This window comes from Equus przewalskii, chromosome 2, assembly GCF_037783145.1.
Source record: "Equus przewalskii isolate Varuska chromosome 2, EquPr2, whole genome shotgun sequence".
Lineage (NCBI taxonomy): Eukaryota > Metazoa > Chordata > Mammalia > Perissodactyla > Equidae > Equus > Equus przewalskii.
In genome coordinates this window covers 75,515,617-75,537,048 of record NC_091832.1, presented here as the reverse complement: position 1 = coordinate 75,537,048, position 21,432 = coordinate 75,515,617, and the positions used below count along the sequence as shown (strand labels likewise).

The 21,432-nt window shown below is 39.3% G+C and overlaps 1 protein-coding gene across 6 annotated transcripts in view; it reads left to right on the top strand.

Annotated features, from left to right (window-relative positions):
- The window catches only part of FNIP2 (folliculin interacting protein 2), a 129,314-nt gene that overhangs the window by 72,733 nt on the left and 35,149 nt on the right, over nt 1-21,432 (top strand). For all 6 annotated transcript variants that reach the window (XM_070608792.1, XM_070608788.1, XM_008522694.2 and 3 more), the window contains 3 exons: nt 12,748-12,877; nt 19,033-19,234; nt 19,552-19,640. In XM_070608792.1, coding sequence (XP_070464893.1) covers nt 12,748-12,877; nt 19,033-19,234; nt 19,552-19,640 — 421 coding nt within the window. The remainder of the gene's footprint in view (nt 1-12,747; nt 12,878-19,032; nt 19,235-19,551; nt 19,641-21,432) is intronic.

Here is a 21,432-nt window from a genome sequence, read left to right as displayed (position 1 = left end):
CAGTTTTAGATTTACAGAAAAATTGAGATGATAATACAGAAAGTTCCCATATAACCTGTAGCCAGTTTGCCCTATTATTAACATCTTACATTAATATTGGCATTTGTTATAATTAATGAACCAATATTGATACATTATTATTAGCTGAAGTCCATAGGCAGCTTATTTCTTTAGTTTTTACCTAAGGTCCTTTTTCTGTTCCAGGACCTTGTTACATTTAGTTGTCATGTCTCTTTGAGCTCCTCTTGGCTGTGGCGTTTTCTCAGACTTTCTTTGTTTTTGATAGCCTTGACAGTTTTGAGAGGCAGTGGTCAAGTATTTTGTAGAATCCTCACCATTAGAATTTGTTTGATGTTTTTCACATGTTTAGAGGGGTTTTTGGAAGAAAGATCACAGAGGTTAAGTGCCATTTTCATCACATATCATATCAAGGGTACATACTATCAGCATAATTTATGACCATTGACGTTGGCCTTAATTACCCAGCTGACATAGTGTGTGTCAGGTTTCTCCACTGTAAAGCTGCTCTTTATTTCCCCCTCACTTAGGGGGAAACTTAGGAAGGAAGTCAGTATGCATAGCCCATGCCTAGGGAATGGAGAGTTATGCTCCTCCTCCTTGAGGGCAGAGTATCTACATAAGCTGTTTGGAATTCTCCTGCATGAGAGATTTGTCTCTTGTCCCTCATTCATTCATTCATTCAGTCAGTCATTTATATCAATAAGGACTCATAGATATTTATTTTATACTTTGGGTTATAACCTAATACTACTTTAGGGGCCAGCCTGGTGGTGCAGCAGTTAAGTTCACACGTTCTGCTTCTTGGCGGCCCAGGGTTCGCCAGTTCAGATCCCGGGTGCGGACATGGCACCGCTTGGTAAAAGCCATGCTGTGGTAGGCGTCCCACATGTAAAGTAGAGGAAGATGGGCATGGATGTTAGCTCAGGGCCAGTCTTCCTCAGCAAAAAGAGGAGGATTGGCAGTAATTAGCTCAGGGCTAATCTTCCTAAAAAAAAAAAAAAAAAGGAAAACCTAATAGTACTTTATTTTATTATTCAGATTGTTCCAACTTTGGCCATGGAAACCATGGAGCTCTTTCAGTTGACTCCTGCATGTCTTTAACATACCTCCTTCTGTGTGTGTGTGTGTGTGTATGTGTGTGTGTGCGTGTTTTGAGCATTTCCTTACTTTCTGGCACTACAAGATGTTCCAGACTTGTCTTGTGTATTTCCTACCCCATTCCTAGAATCAGCCTTTTCTCCACGGAGCCTTGTCCTTTTATTAGAGAATGGTATTAGATTCCAAGATCTGGATGATAGATGTGCTTCTTGCTACTGGAGTGTCATTTCTTATAGACCCTCTCAGCTGACAGGCAAAAAATATGGGTTTATGCTGACTGTGTATATACATATATCTATAAATATTGCTGTATGTAACATCTGTGTCTATAATAAGTTAAACATGAGTTTGTACTGATATCTCTATTATCTATTACCCATTAACCACATGGAACATTCTACCTTCCTACTCTTCTTGCTTATCTGTAAATTCCCACTCCAACAGTGAGAAACCTGGCTCCCACTGTCTGCCATCCATTTAATTAATTGTGTTTTTCATTTCAGTATACATATATAGCAGTGTCAGAATTGTTAACCTGTACCTCTGTAGGAAACAACTTTATTAAGCGGAGTGCAGAGCTTATGTGTGTAGTTCCTCTTACCTTTAGTCTTACAGACATCCACTCATTTCCAAAGTTACTTAGGTCAGCACCTTTCAAGATTGGGGAATTTTTGTAGCTGTATATACCAGGCTAGCAGAATCTCTCAAATCATAGCTGAGACCAGTTCATCTTGCAACTGGCTTCATGAATGCTACCCAAAATTCTGATTATCGCAAGTCAGGTCTGAACAATAATTTAAATTTCTTTTTTTTTTTTTTCCAGTAGTCCAGTAAAGAAGTAACTTTAGAAAAGCTTTTATTTTGTTGTTTTTTAAATCGTTATTTATAGAGAGAAACTTGTTCCAGGACAGAAAGGAATTTTGGAGGAGACTTTACAGTTCTCCAACAAAAGGAAAGCTGAGGCTCCTTGTCCTCTCCCATCAATCCCTTCCGTATACGTCCCCTTCCTCAGGCAACCTTCAAGGGAAGGAATGGATGTAGGAGCTTGCTTCTTGTTCAGCAGCAGATTTGCTCTCTGCATAGTATGCTCAAGGAATTCAAAGAGCCATATGGTTTTGAATTCCCAAAGGGAACTCTGTTGTTAGAGAGCTAAATTATTTTGGGGATTTCTGCAGTAGAGCAATTTGATACAGTGTTTTTGAAGAAATGTAAAATGTAGCAGCTGCCCTCAGGAAGAGTCATGTGTAAACCAAGAGTTAAAATACAGTGTGGTAAGTACTACCTCATAACATACTGTCAGAACAAAGAGGAAGAGTGAGAACCTTCGCCTGGGAAGTTAGGAGGATGGCCTCATAGAAGAGATTATGTTTGAGTGACACCTTGAAGTTGGAAGAAAACTGCATCAGAGTTTAGGAAAAGAGTATTTCTGAAAATAGTTTGTGCAAGGGTGTAGATCCTTGGGCTTACACAGCTAGAATCTTTGAACAGTGGCAGGAGCGGAACAGAGGGTTGGGAAGGTCAGATGGTAAGGCTAGTTATGAAAGGCTGATTTTGAATGGCGCCGGTGCCATGCTACGGAGTTTGGATTTAATCTTGTTAGTGGGGGCAGCTAAAGGATGTAAACTGATTGGCTTTATATTTTAGATCCGTGTGGTGCTTCACAAACTCTGCTCTAGAGAAAACTAAGCTAATATATTCATTGCTAAAATAGATTAATCATGACGCTTTCTAATTTAGCAGTGGGTAATGGGGCAGGGAGAGGCAATAGATTTTTTTCCATTAACTTTTTTTCAATGTAATTTCCTCAGACTTTTCAGGCTTCTTGTCACTGTGTGTGTGTGTTTGGGTGCGCGCGCGTGTGTAAAGCTGGTATAATAAAATAATTCTGATTTAGGATAAAATTTTGAAAAACGGTTCATTGGATCTTTTCCTCTTTCCCTTTTTGGAATAGTATCTTTGAAAAGTATGCAACTTTTTTTCTGGGTTATCAAGTAGCTTTTTGTAATAACAGAGAGAAAATAAAATCTTAATTCTAATCTATGCCTGAGCACATTTTACTCCTCTTAATAAGTATTCCAATGCCTCTTGATGTACTTTTAACACACATGGAGAGAGAATAAGAAATAGAGCACAACCAAGAGTGTCCAACTTATTTACTGCCTTAACTAGTTAGAAAGACTATCTTTTCATCTATCTTTTTTTTAAAAGAAGTTTCTTCAGTAAGTGAATAAATAATAAGCTCACAATGTGTTTTACGTTATAATTTAGCAGTTTACGCAAAGATCTTTGCCTTATTCCCTAAATGTTTGGACTGTATTAAGGAAGTCAAGTGAGAAATATATTTTATTTAAAATTGAACATTTGTATTCATGGACTTTTACTTATAACAAGTTTGAGAACCATTTTTCTAGCATCATTGTGGAAGCTGAGAACTGGAAGTAGGAGACAAGATGAGATATTGTTGCTTAGCAAAAATTGGAAGCAAGGTCTGGTTAAATTATATACTTCCCAGGAAAAGAATACTGTGTGGCAGTGCAGAGGCCTGAGGCAGCTCAGCATGCCTTGAAATAGAAAAGCTCTCTTAGATATATTTTTAAGTGAAAAAAGAAAGGTGTATCAACAGTGTGTTACAGTAAACTATCATTTCTGTTTCAAAAAAAGGCATATACAAGATCTCTCTCTATGTATAAAGATAGATAAGTATATTTGTAGAATGTCTCTGGAAGGGATATAAGCTGGGGTAGGTATGGAGGGGATATACATTCTCATTGTATTCTCTTTTGGATATTTTGAAAGTGTCCTCTGTGAATACAGGAATCAAAAACCTAAGTGATTTTTTAAGAGGTTCTTTTAGTGGTTGCCATTAGAAATTTTCAAGTAAGGTTTTGGGAGAGAAAAGGGATGAGTTTCAGCCTTACTATCAGGTAGTATTGGCAGGGCTCAGTGACTAATGGGACATGGGATCTGGGGGAGGAGGGAGAAAGCACTGATGACTCTAGTTTCTAACTTAGGAAAAACAAGCGGAAGATGATGGCATTAACCAGTACAGGGAAAGCAGGAGGCCTGTCTGGGGAGACGAATATTGAGATAAGTTTTTAGTTGGAAGCATCTATAAGTTCTCCAGCTGTGAATAGTCATTGTAATTTAGAAATGGGAAACTGGCTCTGAAGAGATGGATTGGAGCAGAAGCTAAAATTTGTAAGTCTAGGGTGCATGAGTAGAGTAAGGTTCAGAGGGCCAGGATTGAGACCAGAGTCATTGACCTTGTTATCTATCACCTTAATTCAGGTTTAGATTCTCTTCCTCATCAAAATGTTCAAATCATTGATGAGAAAAATAATTTCCCCATTCTCTGTGCAACTGCATTTCCTCTGTTCTTAAGAAGATCAGTATGAGGAAAAACTTCTAATATGAACCTTCAAACATTTTTATTTAAGTGTTTTAAAATAAACCTTAAGGGTAAGAATACACATCATCATAGTATTCAAATAGGATGTGTTTTGGCCACTATGCAGCTAGTGGATGGACCCCACTAAAATTTGGTTTAGATGTCAAGACTGGGAACACCACACACACACCAAGAGGATATGAAAAGATTTATTATTCACATAATGAGGCTTTCTGGTGAGAGTAGAGTGGGCTTCCCAAGCTGGTCAGAAAATGAGAGAAAGGGAAAGGCGACTACCTTGGGGTTTTTATGGTGGTTAGGAGGTATGGCCAGGGTGAGAGTTCTTGCATGTGGTTTGAACTTCCCACTGGCTCCAAAGGAGGGAGCACTGGACTTTCTCATCAGTTTGCCCAGATGTGGACAGAAAGGGAAGGAGGTGGAGGTGAAGCTTAAAAGCTGTCAGCAGTCAAACATCAAAAAAATGGAGTCAGACTCTTCATTACAACATGGATCACCATTGAATAATGCAAAATGACATGTCATTTGTACCTGAAACCTTCATTGAGTTAACTGATACACTGCTTTGTGGTGAGGTGCAAGAGTCAAGTAAGGTACTGTTTTGTTTGTCGTCTATGCAGGGAAAAGGCCGTGGCACCCTGTTGACCTTAAATGTATCCATATAGGCAAAGGCTTGAACTGCAGCTTATCTGAGTCTTGGCAGCACAACTTGTGCTCCGCAGGGAACAGGAGAGAATGGGAGGTCTCTGAGGAGCTGCTAGGAGGTCGTCTCCCACTCACTTCTCTATCTCCCCTGGGAAGTTGTCATGAGACAGTTTCTCATCACCTCCTCTGATGAGATAATAGAGCTTTCTGCCCTACCCCCGTCAGACCAGAGCTGCAGAATGTAACACTGCTAGCTGTAGTCTAGAACTGGCTCCCAGCAACAGGGTCTCCCACAACTTGTATTGCAGGCATCTGACCCCTTTTGTGTCAGTGCTGTCCTTCCTGGTATGTGGGACAAGAATCATGGGGAGCTGGCATCTTTCACTTATTCTTCTTTTCACTGTCTATGTAAGTAATAAACTGTCCAAATCTAAAAGTGTCCTGTTGTATCTTTATTATCAAATCTTTACCTTAGGCTTTGCCTTGTCTTATATATGTGAACTTGGCAATCTGTACCGCAGCTTGGGCAGAACTCAATTTCTTCGTTTCTTTGTACTTCTCATATTTCAAGTCATACCTTTGCTCTTCTCCTAGACTGGATATTTATCTTCTTCAGTTTCACAAATTTGTTGACTCTTTTACTTAAGCTTTTTCCTTTCTATACTTGCATTCTTATACGCTGTTTAAGAAAAATTATAAGCAAAATCTAATATGTAAAGCAACCAGAACTATAAGGGATCTAGGAATAATTCCAAGAAAAAATGTGATACTATTATGGAGATATTTAAAATTTTATTAAAAGAAGACGTAAATAAATGGGGAGAGATATCAAGTTCCACAAATCTATAAATTCAGTGTAATTTCAATTAAAATTCCTGTGAAGCCAGACAAAATAACTCTTATTTATGTGGAAGATCAAAGGACCAAGAGAGTTTTTTTGCTTTCCAAAAGTCTTTGTAGACACTTCATTCTTAGAGTGCAGACTATAGATAAAAAGACATACACACTGGTTAAATAACAGCGTGTAAACGTAGAGAGTGAGTTGATCACCACGTCTGGGCTAGAATTTGTTGTAGATAAATTAAAATTTAAGATGTTTTCAATGGAATATTATTCAGTGTTAAAAAGAAATGAGTTGTTAAGCCATGAAAAGACATGGAGGAAACTTAAAGGGATATTACTAAGTGAAAGAAGCCAATCTGAAAAGGCTACATACTGTATGATTCCAACTGTATGACGTTCCAGAAAAGGCGAAACTATGGAGATAGTAAAAAGATCAGTGGCTGCCAGGGTCGGCTGAGGGGTGGGCGAGGAGGGATGAATAGGTGGCATACAGAGGATTTGTAGGGCAGTGAAACCATCTGTATGACAACATAGTGGTGAGTCCAAATCCATAGAATGCGCACCACCAAGAGTGAGCCCTAATGTAAAGTATGGACTCTGGGCAATTATAACTTGTCACTGTAGCTTCATCACTTGTAACAAATGTAGCACTTGAGTGGCGATGTTGATAATGGGGGAGGCCATGCATGTGTAGGGGCACAGGGCATATGAGAAATCTCTGTACCTTCCATTCAGCTTTGCTGTGAACCTAGAACTGCTCTAAAAAATAAAATCTATTTTAAAAAATTAAGGTGTTTTGAAATCATGGTGGCAAGAACATTTTCTTTGTCTTTTCATTCAGGGGACTTTATAGGAAGTTTATTAAAACTTAAAGTACCTGTGGTGCTTTTGAGGACCCTTTATAGTCTGAAAGTCATTTTGTGGTTTAGGAACTAAAATGCATTAACTAAAATTTGATTTGCCTATTAACATTTCATTTGTAAAAAATGATACTTTCCTATCAGACAATAATTACAGCTCTATTAATTGACCCTTTAAATGCTTCTCTTCTGTTGTGATTAGAGATACAACTGGTAATCTTTAAGGAACCTTATATTTTTCAAGTGTTTAAGCAAATACTGTAAGAGAAGTACTGTCAGTGTTAGAGTAAACAAAGATCATTGTTGTGTTTTGGATGTAGTACCCTCTGTGTCGAACAGATATAAAAAGTGTTCTGGTTCAGAGCCAGACTACCACCACCACCACAAAAAAATTATTTTTTTAGGGCCGGCCAGGTGGCACAGTGGTTAAGTTCACATGTTCTGCTTCTTGGTGGCCTGGGGTTCGCCGGTTTGGATCCCGGGTGTGGACATGGCACCGCTTGGCAAAAGCCATCCTGTGGTAGGTGTCTCACATATAAAGTAGAGGAAGATGGGCACAGATGTTAGCTCAGGGCCAGTCTTCCTCAGCAAAAAAGAAAGAGGAAGATTGGAAGTAGTTAGCTTAGGGCTAATCTTCCTCAAAAAGAAAACAAATTATATTTTTAATGAAGGTGGGGGGAGAAAAGAGAAAATCCAAATGCTGTGTATATAGCTTTGACCACAGGAAACTTTTGACACATTCAGGCTTTGAATTCTCTCTAGAAATTTGTTTCTCTAATGTTTTCTTTCTGTCGTAATTATTGATTGAGACAGACATCACTGTGCTCCATATAATCATTTGTTCATTCTTCATGCGGAAACATTTCTTGAGCATCTTCTGTGCCAGACGTTTTTGTGAGATATGGGGATAGATCAGTGATCAAATAGACATGATCCCTCATCTAATAGAGTTTATATTTGGTAAAGGAGACACAGATAATAGACAATAAAATGTTGGCAAGCACTTATCACTGAGGAAAATAAAACATCTGGGGTGCTCACAGAAGGCCTCTCCCAGAGGGTGAAATTTCAGCTGACTTGAATGCCAGTGGTAACCAGTTCCGTGAAGATCAGAGCAAAGGGCATTTTAAGCACGGGGAATAGCTAGTGGGAAGACCTAGAGTGAGAACAGGCATTGGAGATTTGTATGTAAGGAATAGAAAGACCACTGTGTATAAGGAGTAGAGAGAAGGCTGGAATGTAGTGAGGGGAGAGTAGTACAAGAGCTTGGAGAGGAAATAAGTGGCCTGATCACAGTGATACAGTTTTTATTTTGATGACAGAAGAGTAGGAATTCTCTGCATTGTCCTTCCCCCAAGTGTCTCCTTGCGAGTGAGATATGTTTGGCAGGGTCTTAACCTGCTGCCATAGACCAGAGTTTGCACTTGCCCTGCACATTTGATGTAGCCCTGTTCCTGCACACTGTCCCAAGGGGGCCTGCCACTTGTTTGGTCTTATGATCCCGTTTTTCGGCAGCATCAATTAGCGAACCTCAAAATTCTTCCCATTGCAGAAATTATAACTGCTTCTGAGCTCTTGACTTTTGCACTTCCTTTGCCAGTGTGAAGGTTGTTCCTTATGACTTACGACATTCTGTGGTTATCTTATAATTCCTGGGGGATTTTTCTTTGTTTCTTCTCCCCTGGAAAGTGAGCTCCATGAGAGCAGAAACCCACCTACTCTGTCACGTTGCCTGCTCTGTCCCCAGCATCTTGAATTGTGCCTGGTATATAGTAGATGCTCGATGGATATTTGAATGAGGGGAGGGAATACATAGGAGAGATACCCATAGGTTTTTAAAATAATTATTGGTGTTAAAAAAAATTATTGGTGTTATCCAGTTCTTTTCATATGGAATATATGGGATGCCCTCCCTTTTAGCCTTTTCCATGGCTGGCTCTTGTTGGCATTTAAGTGTTAGTTGATATGTCCCATTTTCGTAAAGGTGTTTTCTGACTACTGATTAAAGAATTTACCTCTACCACCCCTATAAACCTTTGCCCTAGTTGCTTAAAGAAAATCATACTAACTTATTTTTAGAGTAGTTATCACAGTCTGAAATCACCTTATTTATTCCATGAGTGGAAGCCTCTTAAGGGCAGAAAGTCTGTCTATAATCTTTTAATTTTCTGTCTCTGGTGCCTAGCATGGCACCCCAGCTCTTAGTAGATATTCAGTAAGTATTTGTTGAGTAAATGGATTTGGCTTAAGAGCTTCAGGGCATTATTTAGTCAAATCCAAATTCTGTAGTCAAATCATCAGTACACTGTTTCTGGTAAACTCTTAAAGCAACAAACATATTTTCAGGGGAAGTTAAACATTGGTTGTAAACTTGAATGGCATAGGCCAAGAAAAGCCAGCAGTCAACTCTTTTAAACCTGTAGACTTATTCTTTGTTCTCATTGCTAATTTCTGCAGGAATGAATGGGTGCTAGTTGAAGAGTCCTCCTCAGACGGGAGGGTGAGAATGAAAGCACAAGTTTAAATGGGGAGTTAGCCAAGTACAAAGTGTGGACAGTGACCTGATGGTGGGCTTTAGGCTGATTTTTATTTCCTTATCGATGCACAGAATTGCCAAAGTCTTTGCAATCTATATGTATTCATATTTTTTCTAATTATAAAAGTATTCTAAAAAAAATGATACTAAAGATATTAGGGAACATTAGACATAGAACTTTTAAAGCTGATACTGAGCCTGTGAATAATGTAAAAGTGTCACATTTTATAACGGAGGCACCAGTTGGAGAGTTTTTTTCCCCAGCTCACATTGCTAACTGGGGGCACAGTTGGGGGCTGGAACCCACCTCACTTAACTCTCCTGCAGAACTTCTTCCGTCTCCTGTAGATGCCAGGCCCATAGCAAAGGTAGCGTGCGTCAGCTGAGCCCATGCAGCTCTGTTTTTGAACCATCTCCTCAGGTGATTGGGATGCACCCCAGAGCCCTAGCATTGCATCAGACTGCACTGCCTTTCAGACCCGGAGTCTGGCCAACAGTCAAAGGCACTAAATGTTGATAGAACAGGTAATCTGAATCCACTTTTTCTCATGAAAATGCAGTCGGTTGCAAGCCACCCTTAGGCCAGCAGTTCTTGCGTTTGAGAGTTGTAACTGTACTGTTTCCTAGGCATGTGATTGACAATGATATACCACAGTACTTGACATAAAAATCTGATTAAATAACATTAAAATTTTTTTGATGAGGAAGTGTCAGACAGCACTAAGCCAACCAACACGTTAGCTTAATATTTCATTTGTATGCCATAAAAATTATTGTTCAGCATTTTATAATGAAAAGACATATTCTCTTCTGTTTTTTATTTGAATTTTTTGCCTTTCCTTTTCACGTCTCTGTTACACGTCCTGGTTTCTCTCATAGTTAACTAATTAGGATTAATAACCTTTTAGTACTTCAAAATGTTTTACTTAGCCCACCTTTTCCAAGAATTGTCAGAGAGAGTGAAGAGCTAACATTTATTTTATGGGGTGCTGGGCTAAGCATTTTACATATATTGATTTGTTTAGTTGTCACAGGAATGTTATGAAATAGGTCAGTGTTTTTCAAACCTTTCTTTCGTCTGCAACCCATGTTAATGCATTTTACATCATGATCCAATATCAGATATCTTTATTTGTAACAAAAGTTGCATCAATTAATATTAACACTGCAATATATTCTCTTTTCTTATTTTTTTTAATGTTGGTTTCAATCCACTAAACAATTCAAACAAGCCACCTGTAACACCCCATTTCCTTTTCCAGTGGACCCAGTGACATTTCAGTGTCCAATTCGTAGCAGGTTGCAGCTCTCATGAGAAATACTGAGGTGTGGCATTGTCTCCATTTTACAGATGAGAAGGCTGGCAGGTTAAGTAAGCTGCCTGAGTGTCACAGCCGGTGAGTGGCAGAGCTGGGATTCGAACCAGGAGCCTGGGCTCTTACTCAGTTTATTAAACCTGAATTATACAGCAATACAATTTCCAGATAAATTGGATCTCAAGGTCATCTCCATCTCGCCTCTGTGATAGGGAGAAAATGTTTATAATGCAAGTACTACGCCTCAACTGTGTCCTCCACCTGCCAAGGAGAAGTCGATTTGCTCAGCATAAGACAGGGAGAAAGACAGGAGACCCTGAAGATTTGGGAATAGGGAACAGGATCTTCTGGATCTTAGAAGGGACTTTCAGAACTTAGGGGTGTGGCAGAAATGTCTAACCGGGGTTTTTTATGAAGTAATTATGTATGACTTTGAAGAGAAACTCTCTTCTATCTCTCTTCAGAATTCTCTGTAGAATTACCCTCTCACTGATGTTTGAACTGTGGATTTGATTTTGGAGATTTAAGCCCAACCTCAAGGCTGAAACCAGGTTAGAACAGAGGCCACCTGCTAGGGCCAGCCACATCTGGGTAACACTTTAGTGAAGAAGTGCTGTACATTCAGTAAACATTTACTAATAGTCTGCTGTGTTCAGGGCACTGTTCTGGGTACAAGGGACACAGAGATGGTTAAGATCTACCCAGCAAGTTTTCTGTGAATATTGACTAGATTAAAAGAAAAGCATCTCATAGACCTCTGCTATGGAAAGAAGCTTGAGTCATTATGCATCTAAATTTTGTAGCCTGGGAAGTTAATTGATATTCTCGTAGATTTAAAGCTCCATGCGGGCAGATTTGTGTGTGTGTGTCTTATCCACCACTGTATCCCAGTTGCCCAGCACAATGCCCGGCACATTGTGGACATCATCATTTGCTTATTGATTATTGACTAGTAGCCAAGGAAATTTGGTAGTATTTAAGTACTCAGGTCAGGAAGTCACCTTATTGCCATCTGCCTGTAGAAGTGTAAATAGTTAATATGGAGAAACTGCCTTATCAAGTGATATCCATGAGCATAGTATACTGTGTTTACTGAAATCAGTTTCCTTTGCTCTGATTTGCTTCTGAAAATCTTGACCAGCCACCTGTAACACCCCATTTCCTTTTCCACTGGACCGAGTGACATTTCATTGTCCACTTCTTTAGCCCTAGGGAAGTAAAAGGAGGAAAAGTCTGTCTCGTCCTTCCATTCTTCCAAACCGGTAGACATCCGCCAAGCAGCTGTGATTTGAAAGAATCCCTTTGCCTACCCTGGCGGGGACCAGTCCCTCCCTGCCTGTTGGAGGAGTCTGGGCTGGCATGTCAGCTCACACTCACCGAGGCCCCAAGTGCAGGCATGTAATATTGTGTAGCAGGAGGAAGTAGAGAGAGGCTGGGAGGCAATAAGTAATCCAAGCAGAAAATGTATTTAAGACTAGAGGTTACTCTTTCACAGCCAAGGAGTGGCAGGGGGATTGGGGCCAGGGAGATGAGTCATGTGTATTTGGAGATAGGAGGCAGGAGAGAGACTACTATGTGAGGAACTACTTGTTTGCCTAATTTCACCTCAGAATGTAGAGTGAAGAAGTGGTCAAAAGGAGGAAATATGTGTAAGTAAACATTGTGTATGGCATTACTTACTGGGTAGCAATATAAACAATTATGTTATGTGGACCATTTTATCAGAAATTTGCAATCTACACTCTGCATGAGTAGTAATTATTTTGCATTTGTAATGTGAGGCCTGATAATTAATGCACTTGCTGTGTCTGTAGTCCTTATTTCTTTTAATTTGTTTTCCTTTTTAAAGGATGTTTTCTTTGCTGTACAGAAGTCTTAGTAAGAGAGAAGTTACAGTCTCCCCCTGCTGGATGTGACCAGTAGAACCTGAAAATTTAGGTTACTTGGCAGTGTATTTTTTTGTGTAGCTACACGAGGACTCATTTACCTGAACTTTTGACTTTCAAATTTTCTTTCTCACAGCCTCACTAAGCAGCCTTTTGATTACACCTTTCCCGTCTCCAAGTTCCTCTACGTCTTCTTCCAGCAGTTATCAGCGCCGCTGGCTTCGAAGTCAGACAACAAGCTTGGAAAATGGCATCATTCCAAGGAGGTAAGTTGCAAGTTTCCTCTTGCTGAGAAAGGTGCTAGTGTGGGCAGCTTGATGAGGCTGGCAGGGCACAGTACTCACCTGTCCTCAGTGGAAAAAGAGAGCTGAAACTTTTTGATTCGCTTCAGCTTAGTTTGAAAGTTTACAAGTGAGAAGTTTTATGGAAAGAATAAATAAAAACTAAAAAAAAAAAATCTCCAAGTTTGGAAGACACTGGGAAATATCTGGGTAGTTGTGCCATGTATGAGTTAGATTTGATGTTAATTTAAAATGAGTATGCTTTCTCTTTTAATTGGCTTCCTTCCAGGTGTTGCTCTTGTAAGTTAGAAGGGTGGCCTCAATCTCTTCCTTGTCTTATGGTGAAACCAATGTGGTCTTTGAAAATATATGAACTCAATGACTGTGACATACTCTCTTTGTAAATCATAAATTCTTAAGCTAAAGAGAGATAAATCTGATTATGAATAGAGATAGCATCGATGTATTTTCTGCCTTCATTTCAGTTGGTTTTTAGATCTAAAGTTTAGTTGTGTGCAAAATATACATTTTTGGCTTATTATGATGTTACAGCAGTAGATTCCAACCTCTTCTTCTTACAACCCCAAAACTTAAAAGGTAATTAAGATAGGTTGTACCTATAAAAATTCACATGTGAATTGGTTGATTTAGTAAATTGACTAGTAATCACCATGTGTAGGGATCTGTGAAGATGCAAAGATGACTCGGCTACACACCTGCATTTAAGTAGTTTACGGACTAATGGAAAAGAGGATAGGCGTTTAAATAATCGTATAAAGATGTTAAATGATAAATGCTATAGAGAGGCATAAAGTGCTTTAAGACTCAGAGGAGGGAGAGAACACTTGCTGGTGGTCTTGGGGAGAATTGGGGAGCCCTTCATGAAGAGATGGTGCTGAAAGGACAAGCTGAGAAACGAGGGGTCAAGACGTGTGTATAGCACGTCAGGCTGCTTGCCTCTCTTCTGTTGCTCTCACCATCCTAGGGAGCTGGACAAAAAGAAAAAATTACAGCTGCTTCATCACTCACTGAGAAACCGCTTCTTGGTTGGTAGACTTCGAGCGGAATGGTTAAGAGCTTGGAATTTGGTATGGGGACAAGTCCCAGCTCTGCCGCTCACTAGATGAATGCGAAAACAAGTTAACCTGGATTTTAAGTGTTGCTTCCTCATCTGCGATACGATAATTGTACTGGAACCAGCCTCACAGCATTGTTTGGGGGAGTTAAATGAGATACAGCAAGTCAAGTCAGGCCAGGACGAGATATGGTAAATAGAATATTGGCCAATATGACTTATTTACTTTTATTATTACCATTATTATCATTACCATTACTGCAACTGTCAGGAGAGGGCATCCCACCATCCTCAGTGTCATTATGACAGCTTCTGTGAAGAGATCAATGGGTCTTAGAAGGCTTCTTTCACATCTTCTCTTTACTAAAATGCTTTTCCATCCCTTCAGGTTTAAATCCAAAGTTGAATAGCATTCCCCAACCAACTCCTCCGAATTCTTCAAAAACTTTAATTTGAATTGAAACTTGGTGACTAGGGAATCTCTAGTGGACTTACACCTAAACTAAGTGCCTTGGGCTCAAAAATGAAAAGGCAGAGTCCCTTGTTCAAAAAGCAGGAGAAAGTGCTGTTAAAGGTACTAAAATGTAAAGCTTTTCCTTTGAAAATATTTTACTTATAAAATGTAATAGAAATAATAGTGACACATGAATAATAACATAAACTTAAATTGCAAAAAATGATATCTTGATGTCAGAATTTTATATAACATAATAGTAATTTTAATGCAGTATCTTGAGTCATTGTAAGATTTTTCTGGCTCGTGTTTCTGCAAATTCATTTGTTTAGGTCATCAAAATTTATACATCAATATAATTGAAAGTAGTGTTAGTTGCTCCTGGCAAATGCAAGGTGGCAAATAATTTTTGATGAGTTTTTTTTATTTTGAGAAAGATCTTTCTTCTGATACAGCTTTTACTGGAGCTCTATACATTGAGATAAATTTTTGATAAACTTTCAAAATGTAAATTTTGGTACATCTAGATCAGATGATTCTTGTGGAACAGTTTTTCTAAAAAAATTTAATCCTTCACACAAATCCATTTTGTGTAAGTCTGAATTTAATTTTAAATGTAAATTTATACAAGGCTATTTTAATGTTTCCTCTGACATTTCCTGTAACTTATTGAGGCCTTACAAGAAAGAGAAAGTATCTTCATGAGTTGTATATAATTCAAAATGCCTGTTTATGCATTCTGTCAGTGTATCTTCAATTATATGGAAAAATTAATTTTAAAATGGGATTCCTTATTAATAATTTCTTCGTCTGAAGCTTCATGTGAAAATAGTGGGGTTGTTTCTGTTCAATGCAACCATCTTTATATTTCATTTCTATTTCTATGCCTGTGGATATTTGCTTTGCAGTGTTGCTGCAGTTTTCAAAACCAGAGATTATAAACTCTTTGAAGAATTCCAACTCCCTGATATGCTTTATTGCAGTGTCCACTGTAGGCTCTTACTTTGTGATGATTTACTGCCCTAGAGCTCAGGTTGGAGAGTTAAATATTTGTACAGACTCCATAGGAATGGTCTCTGATGATGGACGGACAAGCTGGCCTCCCACCGTGGGTCATGGCCCCGCCCAAGTCCTTCCTCTCTCCTGTGGCCGTGACAGCTGCTGCTTCTGCTGCTGTTTCTGCTGCTGCTGCTGCTGCTGTCACAACCACCAAGCTGGGCCCAGGTCCCAGCCTTGCCGCCGTGGGGCCACATGGCACCCTGGATTGCCCAGACATGTGGGGGTATGCCTGACCCCCAGTCCAGTTGTTCATTGTCTGGGTTGCATGCCCTTGGACCTGAGCCCACCGTATGCTCTGCTGCCTGATGTCTTTACTGCTCACATACGTGCTTCATTGTCCCATCAGACTTCACTTACAGAACACAAGTTCAAAGATAAAATTATTAAGAATTCAAGGTAGCAAACACAGAACGTTAAACCAAACCTGGGCCCTTCTGAGAGCAGTGCTCTGCATGAGCGGGGTTTCATGCCGTGAAGCTGGCCCTGGATTCAGTCCTGTGGAACGTGGAGAATGTCAGTGCAGCAGGCATTTTGAGTGATCACTGTGCCTGTGAAGATCCCTTCATTTAAAGGATAGCGCAGTGGATCTCTCCCTTTTGGCAGATGTGTGAGTGGGAAAATTAGTTTCTTATGCTAGACAGGAGAACAATGGGTATCAAAAATATGATTGCCTCTGGCCTTGAGAGAAAAGTCACAGTAATCAAAAACTTTCTTCCTGAGAGAGTTAAAGATAGTCAGGGAGGATATTTACAATCCTTAACAGTTGGTTCCACACTGACGCCAAGGCTGCAAGGCCCCTGCTGTGCCAGGTGGTAAACTTTGGTTACTGGGTGGGGAGTCAGGCTTGGGCATTTACCAGTTGATACAGAACTACTGCCTATAGGAGAGAAGTTGCAGAGATTTCATCCCTTAGAGAGGTTATGGAAACCCTAAAGGCACAAGTGATAATGTCCCAGAAAGGCTTTTGATTTGAATTATTAAACTGAACCAACCATACAGTGGGATGGTTCTTTGACCTACAAAAGTGGCAATTTCATATGTTCCGATGTAATACATAAATTCAGCATAAGTTCAAAGCTGACATAAACCATTCAACTAAGCAGTCCTAATATCAATTATAGATCTTTGAGATGTACTTACATAATCATAGTTTTTGCTTTATTTATGATCGTGAAGTACTCATAATGTATGTAAATACTTATTCATAAATGTTAACAAAATTCTATTTGATTTTTTATAAGGAGAATAATTAAGTGGGTAGCGGTGGTCCTTCCTTAACTTGAAGGCCTGTCAGCTGATCTGATTACTCCCAGCTGTTTTCCCTCAGTGCTCCAGCCGACGTGATGTATCTGATGGCATGAACAATAGCAGATGGATCAGACGTGGGGGCAGAGTCCATGGTTGTTTCCAGTGTCCAAGAAATGAGCCTAGACTAGCGGACAGAAACCTGGGTTCTAACTCCAGCTTTGTCACTAAGAAGCTTTCTGTTCCTGAAGCAAGTCGATTAATCACTCTGCCTCCACTTTTGGAAAATGGTCTGTGTACCTTACCTGTTGGCTTGAGGGTAAAAATATGATGAAGTATTTGGGTACGTACTTAAATTTTTTAAAACATCCTTTCATCGTGGAATAATTTTTAAAATATCGTTACCATACCACATGACCTGATTTATTCCAGGTTGCGTGATTGATCCAAGACTACAGAATGAAGCTCAGTTGCTTTAGAATTCACTAGAAAGATATAATGAAGTAAGAGCTAACCATGCTATTATAGCTGTGGAAGTTTTTCAGAAATTCAGTAGGTGGCACTCTCTGCTGTGTTAAAGTGGAGTTGGTTATTGTTTGTAGGGTAGAGATTAAGATAATGCATAAATCTGCATAGGGTTCAGGGTTTTTCTGCAATTTGATTATTGAAGACGACGTTGGCCAAAGAGGAATGGACTGATATGGTCATTTTACTTTTGAAAAAGAAGAGAAATCGGAGATAATAGACGAAGAAGAAAGGGTTGCAAGAAAGTATTGGTATAATATAAGCTCAGAAGAATGGAAATAAACTGGTGCAGGAAAACGAAGTTATAGTACGAGTGCTTTGGAAAAAAAGAGGGAGCAATGTATGAAATTAAAAAAAATTCTAAGAGATCCTCAAGAATTTTCTTCTGACGAGCAGATGACTAAGATCTAGGAATTCCTCAGAGAAAACAGTTGATGGTTTATTATAATGCACAGCATTTACAATAGCATGTGGAGATCACATCCTTCCGGTGGCGTGTCTGTTAGTGAGCTCCTCTTACTGATTTTTCAACCCCATCTACATCTCCAGGATCTTGCTTAAAGTCAAAAGAAAAATAACATATCCTTCTGAAGTTAGAATAAGATGTCTGTCTCCTTTCCTTTAAAAATAAAATAGCTTTCCTGACCATAAAACTTTTGATATATGTATGTTTTTAAAAAAATGTGGATATGTTTGAAATCACGGGAACATTACAGACTGTGAGTAGAGCACTAAATAAGACCAAGAGTAGGAGGCTGCCTTGAATTCTGCTAAGCATAAGTAATTGTTATGTTGCAATTTGTAGTAAAGAAAATGGAGGAAGCAGAATCCTCCCATATTTGGCAGAGATACGAGACTAACTTGTGGGGTCAATGAGAAAGAGAAAATTTATTGCATACCTACTATGTGCCATCAGGCTAGGCGCTTCCATTTGCAATGTTATGTCCTTTGCTTTGATGTCTTTGTAGAAAAAAGCAAGTTAATTCTTTTATTTCCACTCTTGCTGTTGGTAGCTATGTGGTAGTTATGCTGGTTTTTTGAATAGTTAAATAAGAGACATGGTTGGGCCATATTTGTGTGTTTTACCCCTTAAGAAAAATTGGATATATACTCAGAAGTTATTGACTTCATGATTCTCTTATCGTAGAAGCAGAGTCTCTTGAAAGAATCTTAAGCCTTTTGAGAATTTGGCTTTACCAGAAGAGAAGTGGATCTTTCTGCTTGCAGTATTTCCCAGAGAGCTTAATCAGTCGCATGGCTTAATCTGAACATCTACAGGAGTAACTTCATCTAATGGTTTTTATGGCCTTAGGAAGTAAGCCTCAACTACCAGTAAATATCCAAACATGATGCCTTGGTTCAACAGAATACCGCATAGGATCAGTCTCCTCTGACATGCTTATCTCTTAGTATCTGTCAACCAAAATGAAAGGCCTCTGTGTTTTGAGTGAACAGGTATTTCACACCCCTTCCTAAATACTACCAATCTGATGCAAAATAGTCCAAGGGAAAACAACGAGAGTCTAATGGGCACATTTGAAATTACTTTCAGTTTTCATTTAAGTTTCTTTCCATGTTAGGAAAATACTGTCTGGCAAGCTGATATTTTTATTTTTCATGACAGAAGATTATAGAAGACAATGAATTAGAGGCAGATAAACTCTTGGTTAAGACTCTGAGTGTTCGGGACCAGCTGTCTGAATGTTGTCCCCTGGCATTACAGTTTATCTTCCGTGTGACTCATTGATGCATGGCAATTTTTCAAACTTATTTTTCCTCCAGGTCAACTGATGAGACATTCAGCCTGGCTGAAGAAACCTGTAGTTCTAATCCGGCCATAGTTCGGAGGAAGAAAATTGCCATAAGCATCATCTTTGCCCTATGTGAGAAAGAGGAAGCACAAAGGAATTTCCAGGACTTCTTTTTTTCTCATTTCCCCCTGTTTGAATCTCACATGAACAGGCTGAAGAGTGCAATTGAAAAGGTAATAAGAGTATAATCCAGTGTCAGAGAAGCAATTACGGCGCTTTACAGATGGTAGAATCTCTTTGTTTATGTATCAAATCGCTTTCCTAGAGAACTTAAGTCACCTGTGTCAGTGATAGATCCTTAGCATGTTGGTATTAGAGATCAGATACTAGATTGTTTTAGGAAAGGAAATTACTGCTTCCTGAAGACTTCAGTCATTACCACCTTGAATGTTTTGATTATAATATTGTATTTTATTAATAAAGCCCAGTAGATAGTTATAAAGGAGTTTCTTCTGAGAGAGTAATTTGGCTTATTTTCTCTTCAATGAAGGCCATGATCTCCTGTAGGAAGATTGCAGAATCAAGTCTCCGTGTCCAGTTTTATGTCAGCCGTCTGATGGAAGCTCTGGGAGAATTCAGGTAAATTGGCAAAGTTTGGTGAAGCCAACAGGAAATTCATGAGCAGCAGTGGCAGCGGCAGCCATAGGTCTAGGGATACATAGAGACCATGACTTGAAGAATGGGGGAGCTGGCAGTTATTAGTCACTTGAGCAGCTCCTTCAAGGTGGAAACTAAGACCAAATGGAGCAAAAAATTTAAGTCACCCAGCACCAAGTAATCCTCACTACTGCCTGATGGACAGTTCTTGATGTGATTGTTTTTAATAGGGTCAATGGAGAAAACTAATATCCAGGTGTGTCTTATAAGCCTGTTCGTTATTTCATGTCATCCTCACAAAAGCCCTAAAAGTAAGCACTGTTAACCCCATTTTACAGATTTGAAAACTTGAGTTCAAGGATGCTTATCCAAAGCATATATGGAGAGAGTTTGCACGCCAGGGAGATACACATTCCGGTTTGCCTGGACAGTCCTAGTTTATACCCACTGTCCTCTCTTAAGGTCTGGACATTAAATTGTTTAATCACCCTAGTGTGTCTTCATTGTTAGTTTCTAATTGATGGTCTTTGTACTCTGGAGACTGGTTTTCTAGAGTCTTTGCTCCTAATGTCTGGGTGGAAGGGTAATCTGCTTGGGGTGGCAGGTGGGATTCTCTTCCACCGTGCTGAGCCGGGATTGTTGCACCAGTCCTTAGAGCCAATTTCTCAGTGGGGAATGGAATCCCACTCCAGAGCAGTCCTGAGCTAATGAGTCAAACTGTTACTCTGCAGCTGAGGGATAAAAAAATGTTACAGTTCTTAGAAGATTAGAACATTTTTGTGATGCTTAAGGTATATGATGGTGAACTCTATAATCTACTTGGAGCAAAATCCCCAGCTTTTTTTGAACCCATAGGTACATATAAAGTACTGAAGTAACACATTGGTCGTTATCTGGTGATTGTTAAGACCTAAGTTGTATGTTTGAGAAATAGTGTGAAGTTGTGTTTTTTGATGGCAATCTGATGATTAGCAAACCTTCTATAGTTGGTGTGGGCAAAGCTGGATTTGCCTGTTGCTTTGCTGTGCTCAGTCCAGAAGCTGATGTGTGCTTCAGAGTCTGGACACTAGTTTAATGAAAGTATCAATTTTTTCAGAGGTCAAGAATCTGAAAGTACAGAACCAGAAAGCCTCACTTTGTACATAGAGGGGTCTTGTTCTTAAGTCAACAACCTACCCCTCCAGCAGTGGTGACAAATTAGAGCGTTAGCATTTGGAGACCTTAGTTTTAGTAAATGAATCCCAGTTCTATGTGACCGTAACTGATCGTTGCTGCCTAACTCAGCACATGCTCTGGTTTTTTTTTTTGCCAAGGTGGAATTCTGTTGTATCATAGTTCTTTTATGCACACAGCTTGAAAATCAAGTGAGAATATGTCTCATCTATCTTGATTTAGGAAGAGTAGATGTGTTTTAAATTCAGACATACCGGTGGAGATCGTAAGCTAAGTTAGTGTGCTCTTTAGAAAAACACTTGTGAGTCCTGTAGCTTGGAGCAGAGCCCTTGGCACCAGGGCGGGAGACCTGCATTCTCATCCTGACCTTGTCATTCAATATTTGTATGTCTTGCGCAAGTAACGTAATTTCTCTAGGCCTCAGTTTCTTCATTTGTAAAGTGGTAGAATTAGACTAGTCAGTTTCTCTAATACCTTGCAGTTCTAAGAATTTGATTCTGTTAATCCGTATAAAAACTTAGTATATAGTATAATGAAGAAGAGCCATTTATGGTTTTTTTCATCTAAAATGAATAGAGTGCTTTGGTTTATAGAACTAAAG